Source organism: Zootoca vivipara, chromosome 13, assembly GCF_965207765.1.
Source record: "Zootoca vivipara chromosome 13, rZooViv2.hap1.1, whole genome shotgun sequence".
In the NCBI taxonomy this organism is placed as follows: domain Eukaryota; kingdom Metazoa; phylum Chordata; class Lepidosauria; order Squamata; family Lacertidae; genus Zootoca; species Zootoca vivipara.
In genome coordinates, this window is record NC_142596.1 from 47,848,455 (window position 1) to 47,866,854 (window position 18,400).

The window sequence follows — 18,400 nt, forward strand, 5'->3', positions numbered from 1 at the left end:
CTCGTGTTGCTACCCTCCAGGCCTCTCATGGAAGGGCCTCAGTGATGATTTCATTGCATTTACATTTAGAATTGCAGAATTTGACAGTGAGGAGCTTGGGAAAAGCCTGTTTTAGAACTCTCTCTCCATCTAGGAGGAAAGACCTGCTTTGTTGATTTTTAGCCCGCAATTTCTTCAGTGGAAAAAGGCTACTAGCTACAGAGGGAAAGGGAAGGGGACTCTAGAGGGTAACCACTTTTTTATTTTTATTTTTTTAAAAAAACCCTTAAAAACAGCCAATGCTTGAAAACGTAGGACCAGCTGCTCAAGCCTGAGGCTACTGTTTGTTTTTGAAAAGAACAAATAACAAGAGAAACGTATAAATGCCTGTGCATGGGGCTTAGTTTGGGCCTGACAAGGAGAATATTTTGCTCCTCGGTGTGCAACTCTTATATGGCGGCACCTGGCAACACTCTTGGGACTTCAATTTATAGATGACGTTCCCAATGTCTTCCGTTCTTACTCTTGCATTTGCTGCTGCCTGGGTATTTGCAATGCTCATTGCCCCTCTTCTGTTTCAGCGTAACGTACGAAGACCCCCAGGCTGTTAAAGGACTGGCATCTGCCCTGGATGTTCGGAAACACAACGCAGGAGGGGTAAGTCACTTCTCTGCCCTATTGCATTGCAGGCGAAAGGGGGTTGCTCTCAAGCTTTGCTGAGAGCGTTGAATGCAACTCATGTGTTTCCTTCTGTCCTATCCTGAGAATTTTGCGTGCGTCCAGCTTCAAATTGCAGAAAAGAGCTGTGAAGCACATGCGGTCAGTGGTGCTAAATTGTGTTTTCCTAGAACTGTCTAAGGTTTGAATACTTCATGCTAATTTCTGGAGAGAACTGACAGGTATCTAGCCTGACGTTTCTTGAGAAACAAAATAAAAAAATTCCTTCCAGTAGCACCTTAGAGACCAATTAAGTTTGTCATAGGTATGAGCTTTTGTGTGCATGCACACTTCTTCAGATACACTGAAACAGAAGTCTTCAGTGTACCTGAAAAAGTGTGCATGCACACGAAAGCTCATACCAATGACAAACTTAGTTGGTCTCTAAGGTGCTACTGGAAGGAATTTTTTTTATTTTGTTTTGACTATGACAGACCAACACAGCTACCTACCTGTTTCTTGAGAAGATTGACTGTCCCCCCCCCCCCCCAGTTACGTGTGTTAGCAGCATGCTGACTCAGAAAGCAAGCCCAACTCTTAAGATTCTCTGGCTTTGTATGGATAAATATAAATTAGAACTTTGGCTGGTTTCTAAAATCTGATTCTCTTCAGTGATCTGAACTGGGTTCATGAATGGTCTTCACTGAAGACAACCCTCTATTTTTCTTTTTGTTCGGGGCAGTGATTCTCTCCCCATTCACCTCTCTGGGTGAGGAGTCCCTACCTCTCTGTGGATTTCATCCCATTTGCCTTCCCATCCTTTGGGTGGCAACATTTGTCCTTTGAACTCACCTTCTCATCTTTAGTGTTCTGTCCTCTTGGGGGCCCAAGAGAGCACATACATTGCAGCAGCATTCAACCTGGCCTTCTCCAGGGGTTTCCTTGCACACTGGGTGGGGTGGGGGCATGGCCTTCCTGGAGGGCTCCTGAAGTCTTGAGTGTGTGTAGGAGAGGGAAGAGCTGTGGGGCATGATGATAAATGGAGGGAAAAATAGAGGTGAGACTGGCAGAAACTGGACTTCTCACCAATTTCACCACCTCACCACAGGAACAGGGGGTCCTATGGGAAGGATCCCAAGAGGAGAGAGAGGCAGGTGAAGAACATCTCACAGGATGTTCAAGATGTATTTTCTCACTCCTGCCCACCCCAGGCCCATTTTGCCACCAACTGCTCTGTGCCAAGGATCCCTGTGAAACCACATAGAGATGCTTTTGATACTGCCGCAAGTGGCCTGGGCTCCCCACCCCCACCCCCCGCATATAAATGTTATATGTAGATGGTGATACTTTAGGGTTTTTTTTTCAATTATTTTTATTAATTTTCCAAATTATTACAAATCCAACCAAATCACTTTAGGGTTTTTTATTTAGATAAATAACCTATAAGAATACAATGTATAGATATGAATATCACTACTAGCATATATATAGAAATAATAAGCATAAGACTTTTTGTTCCATTTATATTTCCTCCAGTATCATATAAGGGTTTACTTCATCTTGTATTCTCACACTCCAGTAAAATATGTTTTCGGGTTTTTGTTTTTGAATCAGCTTCATGTTTCTTGCAGGCATCCTTGGAAGGATATGTATCCTGAAAGGCGGGGTATAAATTATTCTATCAAATCAATGAATGAATAGTAGACAGGTGGAGTCTGGAAGCATTTCTGACTGGCATGGCCAAAGCATATTCTGGAATGTAATAGTCAGTGTTCTTCAACCTTTTATTTTTATTTGTACACCACCCGGGGAGCTTTGTGATCAAGCAGTTTATAAATTTCTGGAAGCAGTGAAAGGCTGGGTGGGGGCCAAAACTAGGCTGAATCCTGATAAGACAGAGGTGATGGGCAATTCCTGTGTCTGGGAATAAGGTGTAAGAACTGTTTTGGGAGGGGTTGCACTGCCCTTGATGGAATAGGTTCGTAGTCTGGGAGTACTTCTGGATTCTGACTTGTCACTGGGGCCTCAGGTGGCTTCTGGAGCCAGGAGTACTTAAGCTCAACTTATGCTGGTCACCAGCTATGGCCATTCTCAGACCAGGATAGCCTGGCCCCAGTTGCCCACGCTCTAGTAATATCCTGCTTAGACTGCTGCAATGCTCTTATTTGTGGGGCTTCCCTTGAAGACAGTCTGGAGGTTGCAGCTAGTGCTGAATGTGGCTGCCAGGTTGGTAAGTAGCGCAGCCTGATGGGCCCCATGTGTCACCAGTCCTGACAGCTCTGTGCTAAATGCTGGTGGATTACCATGCCCAATTCAAGGTGTTCATACTGGCAAGAACCTAAATGAGCAGCTCCCCCAGTATCAACCCTCTCGGCCCCTGTGATCACCAGGGGAGGCCTCTGTTGCTGGTGCCACCTCTGTCATTGACCTGTGAACAAGGCCTTCTCAGAGGCAGCTCCCCATTTCTGGAATGCCTTCCCTAGTGAGGTGTGTCTGTCTCTTTCCTTATTGACTTTCAGGAAAGATTTAAGAACCTTCCTGCTTACCCAGCAAATTTGGTGGTTGAAATATACTGGCTATGGCGACCTTGAAATCAGCTACTATGATGGGAGTGCTTTTAAACGGTTTATTAATGGTTTTTAAGCATTTTAAGTTTGTTTTTGCTTTGATTCAAATTGCATTGCCATAACGCTTCGATGTCGGGCTCCTTTGGGAGGAAAGACAGGCTAGAAATGTAATAAATAATAATTCTGGGAAAGCTCGCACCTTGCAGCTGGATGAGCACCCTTCTCTATTAACTTGCGCTCCTGTTTGATTCATGCTTCGGATCCCAGGGCTGCTTGTCTTCCCCCCATCAATGTAGCTGTTATCAGCCTACAGTGTTGTCAGTTCAAAGGGCTCCTCTGAGTTATCCTAACAGGGTTGAAGTGTGCGACGACGTGCATGTTTTCAGACTTCACCCTCCTGCCAAGGTGTCATCTGACGATTTTGCTCTCCAGTGTGTTCTCAAAGTGTTGGTGAACTGTAGCTCACTGTGGGAGTAGTAGCGCATTTTCCGTCATCAGTGGTCATGCTGCGTTTGTTGGAATATTCAGGGGGATCCCTAACAGATGAGAGAAAATGCATTTCACAAGAATAATTGAAGCCGGTGCAGGGAGTTTACATTGCCTGTTGGTTTGGATAGGGTTGCAAGGAGGATCTGCTTCCTGACTTTTCTAGAAATCAACCACACGCAGAGTCATTTAAAACATGTATGCTGACCTGTTCATTAATTGGCAGGCCTGTGGAGTGTGGAGGCCTAAAATGATTTTCTTCTGGCATGTTGTTTTTCTATCCTTTCATATGGGATCACGGCCTAAATGTCCCATTGAATTTAGTGGGACTTACTCCTGAGGAGCCTCGGTTCTGGTCGCTTAAGGCAGTGCATAGCACCTTACTGTACCTCCCTGAACAAGCTTGATCTCAGGAGATTTTAGAACTAAGCAGGGTCATACGTTATTAATTGGTGGAGACCTTAGAACAGCAGTCTTACTGCTATCTTACTGCTTTTATATTGTAAGTCGCGGTGAGGGCGTGACTCCAGGCCAAAAGGCATGGATTTAGTAATATTAATGTATCTTCATATAAGGGCAACTTGACAAGTAGTGTTTACCTGACCAGAAACTCATTTATTTGACTGAAAAGGGTACCTGCCTTGGACAGAGGGTCCCAGGTGGGTAACTCAGGCAGCCACAAGCTGCCACTTCCTGAGGCGGTGTGCACCTGAGGAGGAAAAAGCCCTCGAAATTCTCTGGTACTCTCAGTTCACAGTAGTTTGCTGGCCAGAAAAATGAGATTGTCACTTGGGAGGAGGATGAGACTCCCTTGCAAATCTAATCCACACACACACAAACACATTTTGCCAGCTTCTATGCCTTCACCTATCAGAAAGCAAGGTGTGTTTCAGAAATGATCTACCTTTCCTTCCAAGAAATTTTCCGCTTGAAGATCTGAAAGTTGGTTTGGTTTGGTTTGTTCATTTTTGTTTTTACTTGCCACAGGTGAGTAATAATTTACAGACCTGGGGTGGGTGAAGCGGTATCTGAAGCCTGGAGGTCATGGGCTCGTCTTTAGGAAATGTTGTAATCTCTCCACCTTGCTGTTGCTTTGCCGTCTCCCTACCCCCCCCCCAACACACCTTTTGACTTTTTAATGGGAATTTCTGTTCTCAACACAGAGGAGAGGTAAAAGTGGCAGTTCAGACATGGAGCCCATAGACAAGTGGCTAATGACGCAAGGAATGGTGAGGAGGATTTTGCCAGTCGAGTGACGCCCCACCCCCTTGTTGTCCTCACCCCCATCTCCTCCTCTAAATAGCATAACCATCCTCTGTTTACCTGTCACTCATCCTGTTGAAAGAACGCAAATTGGACAGTGCAAGGAGGTGGGTCCCCACCTGTGGAGGGGTGGGGAAGTGGGACCACTGACCAAGGCTAGGAGACCTGGGGATAGATATTTTTCAACAGGGATGTGTGGCAGCTGAGAAACATGTATGTTACCATGTTTGTTTCCAAAACTCACATGGACCTCTTCAGTTCCTTTCACTGTTCCAATTTAAAAAAGAGAGAAATATGTATGTGCAGTATCCAAATTTCCTCCAAAAACACAAGTTCTGCTCATTAAAATGGGGAGGGTTTGTGTTTGTTTTGCGAAAACTAAAATAAAAAAGTTTAATAGCCTGCCCCTGCAGAACTAAGCAGCATGACCAGAAGCTCAGATCATATTGCGCTGTTCAACGCGTCCCTGAATTTTCTCTCGGAAAAAGTTCTGGAGCAACAGAAACAGAAAGAGTGTATTGTTTTGCAAGAGGCTTCCAAGCAGGTTTCCTGCAAAACAGGGAGTGAATCTGCTGGACTAAATGTGGCTGGACATAAATGCAAATCTGTTGTTGGGGCATCCTCTTCTTATTTTTTAAATTTATTAGATATATATGCCACCTGTCATCAAAAGATCTCAGGGCGGTTCACAAGATAAAAACACAAATAAATAGTTAAAACAACAAAACAATAGCCCCCCCCAAAAAAAACTCATTTAAAAGTCTGTAGAATATTAATCACCCAAAGGCCTCATTGAAGAGCAGAGAGCAGAGCTTCTATGCTGTGCTATATCTGGGAACTGATTGTTGAGCCATTTCCTCTCCCCATGGAATCTTGGGAACTGTAGTTTTCTGAGGGGGACTTAAGAGCTCTGAGCCCCAGCACCCTTGCTGCACTACAATTCCCAGAGTTCTTGGGCTGTGATAGGGTGGAGTCATGACAGTCAAAGTCTTATATAGCCATTCTAGTGTAGATATACCACTTGGGTGATTTTTTCTTTTGTTGAAAGCGTATTACTAGCTAAGGCTAAATGTAGTCTTTAGGCAGAATGCCTTACGTCCATGGGGACTTGGAATATACTTCCATAATCCCCCTTAGTTAGCTCCTCGGAAAACATGGCGTCCTGGGAGCAAAGTATCCAAGCAGGGGGACAGTTTTATATTATATTGTGAAGACAGCGCCCTTGACCATCCTGGCAGAGGCCAAATGTGTGTTTTCCTTCAACTCTGCAATCCCGGTGCCACAATGGGAGCCAAGCAGGAAAAGCTTTGAAGGACCTTGCACCCTCACTCATGTTTAATGTGCCCTGAACTGAGGAGCAAGAAGCAAAGGGTGCCGAGCTGTAACTCTAGAGTGCGGGGAGGGTGTTTGGACTACAGCTCCCATCAGTCCCAAGCAGCGCAGCGAGTGGTCAGGGATTTGTATTCCTGCAACATCTGGAGAGCCATGGGGTCTTCATCTCTGCTTTAGAGTTTCAGCTGCCTTGCAAGAGATCAAACGTGGGGCTGAGTAGGGTTGAGGGCACGGGAATGCACCCAACTGAGAGGCAAAACGGAGTAGCACAGTGTTCCAGAAGCTTCTGCTGCCTCCCCAAGGAGAGGAGAACAATCACTGTTGGTGTGCAACGTAGGAATGAGGGGAGAATCTAGATTCAGTTAGCATTTAAAGGCAAGGCCGAATTTATACTTTTCAAAACAAATACACAAAGCAAAACGTAGCCATCCTTCCAAATTTGCACTTTTCCAAATTTTGCAACGTAGTTCTCCAGCCAGGTAATGTGTACAAAAATGCAGCTGCTGTGGTAGAGTGTCCATTAAAAAATGGATGTATTTGTCATAATAACATGCAAAAAAACCTGCATTATATTAGGCAACAGTGCTTTGCAAAAAATAAATGTGAGCTCCAGGAGATGTTTGCGCAAACAAGCTGATGAATTCCAATTAGGGCTTTTAACAAATTGCAAACTGATGTGGTAACGTGGAGAACTGGACTTAAGATCTTAAAAATGATAAACTGAGTGAAACCAAAATTGACCAACTCAGCCATTCAAACAAAGAGGGTATGTGCAACCCTCTGTATCCTGATGTCTCTGGGATAGCTCAGTCAGTAGAGCAGACATCCCCAAACTTCGGCCCTCCAGATGTTTTGGACTACAATTCCCATCATCCCTGACCACTGGTCCTCCAAGCTAGGGATCATGGGAGTTGTAGGCCAAAACATCTGGAGGGCCGCAGTTTGGGGATGCCTGCAGTAGAGCATGAGACTCTTAAACCGAGGGTTGTGGGTTCAAGCTCCACATTGGGCCAAAGATTCCTGCATTGCAGGTTGTGATTCTTCCAATTCTAGGATTCGATTCTCTTCTATTCTCAAAAGGCAACAGCGCCTCCCTTTTCCTGTCCAGAGAGGTAGGTGGGTGGGAAAATGCAGAAGAAGGAAGCAGAGAGCAAATCCCTGCCTCCTTCCTTCTCTTACAAACATCAGGTGTGTTTAGGGAGTCTTGTTTTCCAACTTTCCCCTATTGTCACTCATCCTACAATTTGGTTCTGCTTGGGTGCTGTTCCCAAGTGTCAGAGAAGCCCAGAGTATGTTTTTCTCGCTTTCTCTGCTGCTATTTAAAATTGATGGGGGGAGTACAAAACTCTTCCTCCTGCCCTGTCCATATTTGCTGCTGGCTTGTGTTGGTTCACTTTTGGGGAAAAGGATACTGCGGCCTTTGTGTCGGCCATAACTACTGTAGGGGACTGGTTTATTCCCCCTTACAGGGCATTTTAACCTTGTTTGTTTTTAATACGGATGTAATAGGCGTCCCTTTAGAATCTAACTAATCCGTAACCCAGTTTTCTGTCTGAATTAGCGGTAGCTCTTAACCGTGTCCATTAATAGAGTACGTAGCAGAACTGACACACTGCAGGAGTCTCAAGTTGCCTAGTACAGATGGTTCTACTCAGGTATGGCATTGTTTTCTACTGAGGTAAAGCAAAAAAAAAATTAATGCTGCCTTCTGGCAGTGTCACCTGAAAGGGGCTAGAGGACCAGAGGGACGCCCTGCTGAATGTTGTCTCTTGGAAAAGAAATGTTGCTCAAAATACCCTCTTCTGAAATCAGACTTCGCCAAAAAAATTAAAAAGAATGCATTTCCCTCACCTTTGTAAACTTCAGTTTTTGGTGCCATTTGATTCCACCAAACTATACTAGAATTCACGTCCCTGGTTTTATCCCATATGGTGGTTCATTGTAGACCTCAACGCAAACCAGATGTTGGGAAGCTTAAGTGTAGTTTGCTGTGAGATCTGAACTGGCACACCATGGCTTACACTTGGCCATGGAGCCAGAATCCAAAACCATTGTGTCAACAATGGCTCGGCATGATGTCTGAATTGGCATGCCACGGTTACGACCAGCAAATGTCTGTTACTGCATCTTGACCCAGTTCTGCAGTCCCAGATCTGCACAGAACAATAGCATTATTGGAAGTGTTAGGAGTGCCCTTGCCACATTTCGTTTGAGACAAATTGTTCCCTTTCCAGGGTTGAGCTTGGAGAAAAGCCAGTCCTGTGAGTTCGTAATGTAAGCCAACTCTGCACAGTGCTGAGTAGCTGGCACCTGTGGTGTCTTATACCCACCTCCCTATACCTGGACCAGATTTGGAATTCCTTTAAAGTAGCTGCCGATTAAAATGACAGTGAATGAATGTTTTTTAAAAACTAAAAATTTAAAGGGAATGATACAGCCTGTTGGAAGGATGAGGAGAGTGCCAGGCTTGTGACCAAATCAGTGTTAGAATCACTGCTATGTATGCATGTTATTAATATTCTGCAAGCTGGGAGAACCTGGGCTTACAATCCCTTTTTCTCCTACTTATACCCACTTGGTGAGTTTTTGCATAGCCTTAAGGTGACGCTGGCACTGTCTTATGAGCTGTTGCTTGCTGGCCCAATGTAGGTCAATATCAGCATATCAGTGCAATGCTTTCTAGAGTTTCCCTCTTCAGGTCATGCCAGTTGTCAGAGCCAACTGAAGATGCTGCTTTTTGAAGTGCATCAGGAAAAGCTGGATCCGGGCAACCTGGATGAATTGTGCAAACAGACAAAATTAATTTTGGTTACTTGCCATATTTTATGTAGCTCTGCTGCTGCTAGTCAAAGGGGCTAATAGCCTAAGAAAAGCCTGGCTGGATCACACCAATAACCCATCTAGTCCTGCATCCTGCTCTTGCAGATGCCTCTGGCAAGCACCTTAGCAGGACCTGAGCACATCAGCACTCTCCCCACTTGTGATTCCTAGCAAATGGTTTTCAGAGGCATCCTTCCTCTGACAGTTGAGGTAGAACATAGCCACAGCCCTGTCCTTCTTTTCCAAAGCCATCTTACATTAGCAGCCCTTGCTGCATCTTACGGAAGCGAAATTCCACCTGGCAGAGCACATTTCCACTCCCCAGCCCAGGAAATTTCACCAGAGCTCTATGGTATCTTCTCTTTATTCTCAAGGACTAGAAGCTTGCTTGCTTTACTTTTTAAATGGCCACGGTTCTGCTCCTGAGTGGTGGAATTCACAGAGCCCTGTTTCATGGTTCTCTTAAAGAGAAGTGTTGGGCTGCAGGATCAAACATCACATGCTCGGCTACCGCATATTTTGAAACTAAAGTGCCTTTCAAGTGTTACAGTGAGGAGGACGGCTGATCTGCAGCGGAAATGCAGGAAATCCGTGGCCCTTACATGTTTGGGAGTTATCCATCATCTCCTCTGGGGTTCATTGGGTCCATGATGAAGCTGACAGCTTGTCCAGTCTGACTCTGGTGATCTCAAGCAGCTGTTTTCAAAGCTGTGGGGTTGTTGTTTTTGGATCCCCACTGCTCCTAAAGACCAGCTTCTCCAATTTTCCCTGCAATTTTCAGCCACGTGAGAGTTTTGAGTAGATTTTGGCAAATACTTGTGAGGGTCCTACAGGGTGAGCAGGACACTCCAGAGGCCTGAGCACTGTTCTGTTTGAGCTGCCTATTCACCCTGGAACATAGGACCCCCAGAATTCTTTGTAGCCCACGGATGTTCTGTGAGAGACATGCAGAGGTTTCTTGTCTGCATAGAACATGGACTTCACCAGTCTAGCTCAGCATTGTTTACTATGAGTGGCAGTGGCTCTCAGGGTCTCAAGCAGGGAGCATTCTCAGCCCTACTAGAGATGCAAGGATTGAACATATGCTCTCTGCCACAGAGTTATAGCCTTTTTCTGTGGAAAAGGTGCAAAGTTGGAAGTTCCACTTGTCTAAAAGAACCCCTTTGGATACTTTTAAGAAAATCTGATATTGTCCTCTCTGGATTTACTCAATTCACATGATATTATTAGCATTACTGTATTATTAGGCTGCTTATATGCCAAACTGGTTCCTAAGTGGTTTATTCCTCTCCAAAACAGAGCTGGAAGAAATCCCAGCCGCTCAATGTCTAATGGCGGCCCCAGTGAGAAAATGGCAGTCAACTCTCCACCATTGCAGGTTAGGGATAGCACCAGGAAGTGTGACACTGGTGCCTGCAGTCCTGCCCATGTTGACTCAGAAGTAAGCCCCATTGAATTCGATGGGGCTTACTTCCAGATCATTTGGTGTGGGATTGCAACCCTCTGGGACATTTGCAAACATGGACACGATGACTAGCAGAGACATCCCCATAGCTTTTGGTTCTAGCTTTCCATCCTAGTGCAATATAGGTAGTACTAGGAGCCTTTGCTTATGCAGAAAAATACTACTTCAGCAATATGAATACCACAAAAACTCTTGGAGCCATAGTTATGTTTAGTAGCATTTAAAAAAAAATCCAACTAAAGGACAGTGTTAACTAAAGGCTCAGCTGAGCTAAGAAATGTTGGTGGATTCCGCCATCTATTTTAGTTCCTCACCTCATGCCTGCTTCTCCTGTAAAAAACCCCACCGAGATTCATAAGGGATTCCTATAATGCCTGTCTCTTTAAGGCTTGAATATTAGACCTAATGCATTTCAAAGGGGGGGGGGTCCTATTGCTATACTTGTCTCCCCTCTCCTCACCCTGTGCCCCTTCCTCAGCTGGTCCATCTTGCCAATGATGCCCCAGGCATTCGTTTCTAAAGAGATCTATCAATGATTATCCCCGATTTGGAAATTTTGGAAGACCTGCAAATTTGCCATTTCCCCTCTTATCCCAGCCTTTTAAACAAAACACATTTCTATTAAGATACTAGCCTATCTGCCCACCTGTAACTTTGAACCTGCCTTTCCTAATTTGGGGACTTGTTTAATGACTTGTTTAATGAACATTCATCTAGATTTGTTTGACAAAGATTGCGGGGAGGTTGGACAACAGCTGAGTATACCGCATCCATCCACATTTCTTTGTGGGGAGAGCGTGCAATCATTTCCCCCTCATTTTCCTTATTACAATTTTTTTTTAAAAAAAATCCAATTTTGGGGGGGAAGCTGATTCGTTGTGCCAGAGCACAAAATCAACTTTAATTGCACTAAGCTGAATTTGCTGGTGTGTTATCAAATCCCACCTGAAAATAGCAGCCAGTTGCTTGATGCAGTGTCATATACCCTCCCCACAAACAAATCTGAATGAATGGTCAATGAACAGGTTGTCTGGAAGCAACACAAATGCATCAGCTACACTGGCTGTGGCTGATGGACCTAGAAGGCACCACTTTTGGAAAGGCTGGTTTAGCTTACGGGAATGATTCTGCACAAGTCCTGAGCTTGCACACTCCCCTCTCTTCATTGCTGAAGGAGATCAGAAGCTTCCACTATAGAACAATTCCACATGGCTTCTATATGTGAACTGCAGTATCGTCCTGAAGGTAAAGGACCCCTGACTGTTAAGTCCAGTCGCGAACAACTCTGGGGTTGCGGCACTCATCTCGCTTTACTGGCCGAGGGAGCCGACGTTTGTCCACAGACAGTTTTTCCGGGTCATGTGGCCAGCATGTCTAAGCCACCAGAGCGAAACCAGAGCAGCGCATGGAAACGCCATTTACCTTCCCACCGGAGCGGTACCTATTTATCTACTTGCACTTTGACATGCTTTCGAACTGCTAGGTTGGCAGGAGCTAGGTTGACGGGAGCTCACCCCATCGCTGGGATTCGAACTGCCAACCTTCCAGTCAGCAAGCCCTAGGCTCTGTGGTTTAGACCATAGCGCCACTCGCGTCCTAGCTATGGTTAAAACCAACGACAATCAAAACATGGTTCGGCATCCTGGTTTATTAATTTTAGTTTGAACACGGGAACGCCAAAAACTGGCCTATACTGTCACACCCGTTGGTTTATCTAGCCCAGTGATGTCAACATTGACCGGCAGCAGCTCTCTAGGGTTTCAGGCAGGAGTCTTTCCTAGCCCCACCTGGAAATGCTAGGAACTGGACCTGCGACCTTCTGCATGCAAGGCAAATTATCAGCAATGAACGGAGGCTTAGTTCTGCAGAAGAAATTGCCGGCCACCTCCTTCCATGCACAGAGGAAGGAGTGTGCGAACCTCATCCCCATAATGCTAAGCCACATTTTCATGTTGCTTCTCAACCAGACCCAAGTCTTGCACCTGCAGATCCGGCACCTCCTGTCATGGATACCTCTTTCTTTTATGTTTTGGATTTCACCTCCTATCCAGCCGTATCTAATATTCCAGCCTTAAGAGAACCAGGTCCTTCAAACACAGAGCCATGCTGGCCCTTCCCCTCAGAGCACAGCCAGACCCCGGCCATTTCACTCATTGCAACCTTTTTTGTTTGCCGAGATGTTTTCTTGCTTCGCTCGTTGCTTTATCTGTGTGTTGTTGTTGTTGTTGTATTGCAATTCTTCACAGCGGTGATGCATTTCACACAGCGTATGTTTTTTTTTCTCCAACCCCCAACCCTCTTTTTTTCCTTTCCTCTTTCCCTCTCATTCTGTGGCCATGATTGTGGATGTGTCATGTCCTTGTTTTATTTTTTGCCTGCCTCGCTCTATCTCTTTGCTGCACTCCCTAGATTCCCGTTACACAGTCCTCTGTCATGGATGACATTGAGGAATGGCTCAGTACCGACGTGGTAAGACTCTCTTCTTTTGTTTTGCTACTTTTAAAAAAATTCCTTTGATATGTTTCTGCACATCCCTCCTCTCAGTGGGAAAAACCAATGCTGTCTGAGCAGCTGTGGCCATATTAGTGCTGAGGGATTCTATTCCACGGCCCATCCAAGTGCCCCTGTTTTCCAGGAACAGTCCCGGATTTACAGAAGCCAACCCGGTTTCTGATTCGATCTCGGAATGTCCTGCTTTCCCTTAGGACGTCCCTATTTTCATCAGATAAATGTTGGAGAGCATGGAATTATGCGACCCGCGATCCAAGGAGATAAGTAACTATGCAACCTTTAGAAAGACATCTGAAGGCAGCCCTCTATAGGTTTTTTAAAAAATGTTTCATGTTTTATTATGTTTTTATAAATTTTGGAAGCCACTTGGAATGGCTGGGGCAACCCTGTCAGATTGTATGTGTGGAGGGGGTATAAATAATAAAATTCTTCTTGTTATTGTTATGGAATAGGGTGTCCCTATTTCCATGGGAGAAATATTGGAGGGTATGCCATCCACCCTTCAGCTTCATGTGGCTTGTGAACCCCTGGTGCCTCCTTTAATTCCTCCTCGTCTGTGCAGGCCTTCTCCTCCAACTGCCGCTGCCTCATACTTCTCCTTAAATTGATGTGGCTCTCCCAATTTGTATTTTCAAAGCATAGGGAATCTCGAGATTCAGGGAGGAGAAAGTGTGGGTGGGACAGCAGTAGTTGCAGGAGAAAGCCCACGTGGAAGAGGAGGAATTAAATTAGTAGTTCACAGTCCACATTAAGCCAGGTATGGACACACCCTCAGATTGCAAGGGAATGCCACTGTTGAATGCTTCCCCCCAAACATTTGTGTGTATCTCTCTCAAACACACAGTTCTAGCTCAGCCAGCCCGGTTCCTGATGTGCTGTTTTTGTACTTAAATTAGAACATAGCATTCTTTACATAACACACACACACACACACACACACACACACACACAGAGAGAGAGAGAGAGAGAGAGAGAGAGAGAGAGAGAGAGAGAGAGAGAGAGAGAGAGAGAGAGTTCTTCAAGTGCCCCTCCTTCAAGCTTCATCCACATGCAAGATGGAGGCGTTAGCAAGCTTGGGAAACCTAAAGAGAATCAATAGGAAATACCTAAAAAGGCAGAATGCAAGTAAACCCATGACGACTAAGGGTTATATCCATTGCTAGTCCTACTCCGAATAGACCTGTTGAAAATAATGGACTCTACTAACATCTTCTTTCATTTCCATGGGTTTTTGCTAAGTATTTGGATAGAACACAGGAATGATGGCTGGCTGCTGATGGGGAGGCGAAGGGGAAAGCAGGCAGAGGGGGAGGACATGGAATGGAGTGTTCTGTAAAAGGGCATGGCTGGCTGGCTGGCTTGCATTCTGAACAGGAGCGCTACAGCTTACAATGTTTCGTTCCCAATCCTGCAGAGAACTGCAGGTGCATATTTACACATGAACACTCCCTCCTACTAGAACCATATTTCCACTTGATTTTGTGATGCAAGTACAGACCAGACCATCCCCATGAATGAAATGGTTGAAGGAACTGCATCTCTAAAGGTGAAGAACCATGAGCATCAATAGCCTCCCCTGTGCTGGGGGGGACCCCAAAAGCAGCCAAAATACCCACCTTATAAGGAGCAAGCATATCACAACAGGGAGAGGGCTAGGCTGCGGCCTTTCTCCGTGGTATGCTAGTTTCTCCTTGAGGTTTTGTTTTGCTTCTAATTGAGGGGCCTCCAGCAATCTTTTTTTTTTTGCCTGACATGCTGTGCAGTCGATTCCGTTGCATGCATAGGCCAGGTCCAAGAGTTGTAGTGGGAGGCCATAGGCCGAAGTAAAAAGGTAAAGGGACCCCTGACCATTAGGTCCAGTCATGACCGACTCTGGGGTTGCGCGCTCATCTCACATTATTGGCCGAGGGAGCAGGCGTACAGCTTCCGGGTCATGTGGCCGGCATGACTAAGCCGCTTCTGGCTGAAGTAGGGGAGGAAATAAGCCAGTCAGAGGTGTATTTAGGGATCATATTTATTCATCCGCTCCCTTCCTCCCCCCTGCTATACATGTAAGTAAAGTAGCCCATCATGAGGGAGGGGAGGGATTTTAACTTAGCCCTCTCCCAAACATCTTTACCTAATGAGAACTCTCTCTCTCTCTCTCGCTCATGCACCCCCCTCTCTCAAGTGGTACATCCCAGAATCTGCTTAACCTCCTCTGCCCACCTGTTTAATTCGTAGAATGGCTCTCTAATTCGTGTGTGTGTGTGTGTGTGGTGGGCAGTATATATTTATATCTTTATATCTGCATATCTGTTTAGGGAAGTTTTTAATCTGTGATATTTTAATTTATTTTGGTATTTGCTGGAAGCTGCCCAGAGTGGTGGGGAAAACCCAGCCAGATGGGCGGGGTATAAATAATAAATGATAATAATAATAATAATAAATTAATAATAAGGAGACTGATTTTGAACAATAAACAGAGCAAAATATGGTTCCTCCCAGATGTTTTGGGCTACAACTACCTTCAGCCCCAGCTACCATAGCCAATAGTCAGGGATGGTGGGAGTTGTCACCCAGAACATCTAGAGGGCAAAAGCAATGGCTTCCTATGTGTTTTTATTTATTTATTTATTTGTAATATTTTATTAAGGCTTTTTGCCATACAATACAATAAACAAAACCTACTAATCTAAACAAAAACAGAAAAAGGAAGAGGAAGAAGAATGCAAAGTCCACTCTCCCAGGTGGATCTTAACCCTCATCTCACAAAGAAAGAGTTGGACCCTCCCAGCTCTCACCTGGGAGCTCCCCTTTCTTCCCCCAGCCCCACCACAGTGGGAGGTCTTCCCTTCCGTGCCTCTCACACAGCCTTCTTTGCCAGCCAGCCATCACCTTCATCTGAATACATTTCCTTCATCGACTCAGAGTAGAGGACATAAAAAAAATAAAACCAGAAGCAAGAGCAAAGCAAAGATGGGAAAGAAAAAGTAGCAGAAACATAGAAATAATAAAGAAATGAAAATAGAAATCTCTGCCTTAAAGCGTTTGTTGTAGTAACGTTTTGCCTGTCGCTCACCATAATGATAGCAATGTTATAAACATCTTCTCCCCCCCCCCCCCCGGCTTTCTTTTTAATGTATAAGGGCTGCGGCACATATGCCTAATGCCCCAGCCCATTGAATTGCTACTACCATATTGGCAGTGGTTGCTCTGAATGTAGATTCCTGAGCTGACCAAAGAAAGGCAGGGAGGTGCTCCTGAGTTATTGCACGTGGGCCAAAATGCTGGAGCTGGAGGTGGGACTGGCCTGGCCGCTGCTGAGACACCACCAGACAGTAGGTCCACTGTGCTCTTGATCCAAATGATCATGCAGGGCCGGCCCTACGGTGAGGCAGAGTGAGGCAGCTGCATCAGCTGCCCTGTACACCTCTAGGCTAGCTTGCTGCCCTCAAGTGCCATGGAAGACACTATTCTTTCATCAGCACTGGAGTAAGATTCAGCTACCAGCCCAATTGGCTTCTGTGTGTTCCTTGTGGGAGGGCACCATCCTGTACCTCAGCTCAGGCAGCAAAATGTCTTGAGCCAGCCCTCAAGATGTAGCTCTCCTATTTGGATGTTCGAAGCATCAGGAATCTCCAGATTGAGGGAGGAGAAAGTTTGGGACAGCAGTAGTTGGAGAATGCGGTATGGACGAGGGGAAATTAAAAGAGGAACCAGGGATTCGCAAGCCATATTAAGCCACAGTGTGGATGGACCTTATGATACCTCCCTTTCCCCCTCACCCAAATCCCTGGAGCAGTCTCCTTTGGGTTGGGGGCTGGGGGGGATGCAGGAAATGAAGATGTAGCTTTTAAAAATAAATGAGAAGAACTTAATTATTTTTTAAATCCCTTCTATACCGCTTTTCGTTTATAAAGCAGTTCACAATCTTTACATGAAAACCCTTTAAATCAACAAATAACAACAATTAAGCCATCCAAATAGTCATTACACATAATTACAGCAAACACAGTAGCTGTGTAAAAAACAACAACAAATAAAGCAAAATCCTCAGTGTCAGCAGTCAGGAAATTCCAGGGCAAACATCAAGGTCTTTAGCTGTCTGCAAAAGTATCCCATCACCGAGGCTTGCCTAATCTACATAGGAAGCTCTTCCAGAAAATGGGAAAACCAAACTTCGGTAGACCACAGTATGATCAGGAGGACTCTCCCTGCAGATCACATGCCTGATAAATTCAAGAGAGAACAGAAGACCTACAGCTGCTCCAGCCTTTGATTTTGCTTGTGAAACTGCTTGCTGTTTTGTGCATGAAGGTTTTCAACCCACTGCTCAGCGGCGCACTGTGAACTCTATTCCAACTTTTTACATCCGGTCATTTTCCCTATAATTGAGTTTTATTCCAGACCTCAGGCCGGGGTGTGTGTGTGTGTGTTGGGGAGTCACCTTTCCAGCAAATGTTTCTTAGCGACTTCTTGGCTTGCCCGTGTGACGAAGAACTTGCTTGCATTCCCGTAGTAGTCCACCCATGGCCCCCTTTTTAACTGAGGTGTAAAAAAATGGTTATTTGGGGCCCCTCTTTTGGTGTGACCCTGACTTGAGTTGGAAAAGCCTGTGCTCCGCCTCCTCCGATGGAAAGGACAAGATAGTGGAGATAGCCACTGCCCATGGCACAATTGTACTTGTTCCTTTCAGAGAAGGAATATTGGTCGGTCTAGTTTTAAGGTGTGTACATCACACTAGCTGTGTACATGCCATCAACTGAATTTAATGGTGCAGCTGGTTATTTTGATTGCTCCGTTCCAGTGCTAGAAGCACCTTAGAGGTATGAGCTACCATATGCAGAGACAAATTGAACATGTGCTGATATTTCTTTTCTCTTCCCCACTCCCCCCACTTTCATTCCAACTGCAGAAAGGAGACGAACTGGAGGAAGGAGTGACGAGTGAAGGTAAACAAGCAAGCTTTGGGGAAACACACACACAAACTCAAGTAAAGTTATTGTAAGGCACAAAGCCACCTGCAGGACTCTGTGTGTTTTGGTACCTTGGGAGTGCAGGAAAAAAGTTCAGAATGTGGCAGGCAGGATGGTCTTTAAAAGAACAAATACTTCTTAGCAGCGATGGCCGTGGGCAGAGGTAAAAGTGGGTGGAGCAATGAATGTGAAAGTTACCTTTTCCCAGTACAGTAGATTAATTTCATACACACATGCTCACCCCTTTCTATCCTCCATTCAGGCAAGCAGAAAGCATAATCAGAATTCAAGGAATCATGGCTGAGGCTTGGGAGGTCAGGGAGAGTTCTGAGGGCCAGATAGAGAACCTTTGGCCCCCAAGG

At 45.3% G+C, this 18,400-nt stretch overlaps 1 protein-coding gene across 3 annotated transcripts in view; it reads left to right on the top strand.

Annotated features, from left to right (window-relative positions):
- The window catches only part of TOM1L2 (target of myb1 like 2 membrane trafficking protein), a 56,718-nt gene that overhangs the window by 34,486 nt on the left and 3,832 nt on the right, over positions 1-18,400 (top strand). The window contains exons 12-15 of one of the 3 annotated variants that reach the window (XM_060282430.2): positions 561-638; positions 4,834-4,918; positions 12,979-13,038; positions 17,978-18,014. In XM_060282430.2, the coding sequence (XP_060138413.2) occupies positions 561-638; positions 4,834-4,918; positions 12,979-13,038; positions 17,978-18,014 (260 nt within the window). The remainder of the gene's footprint in view (positions 1-560; positions 639-4,833; positions 4,919-12,978; positions 13,039-17,977; positions 18,015-18,400) is intronic. The other 2 variants (XM_035130760.3, XM_035130761.3) reach the window with 2 other exon arrangements.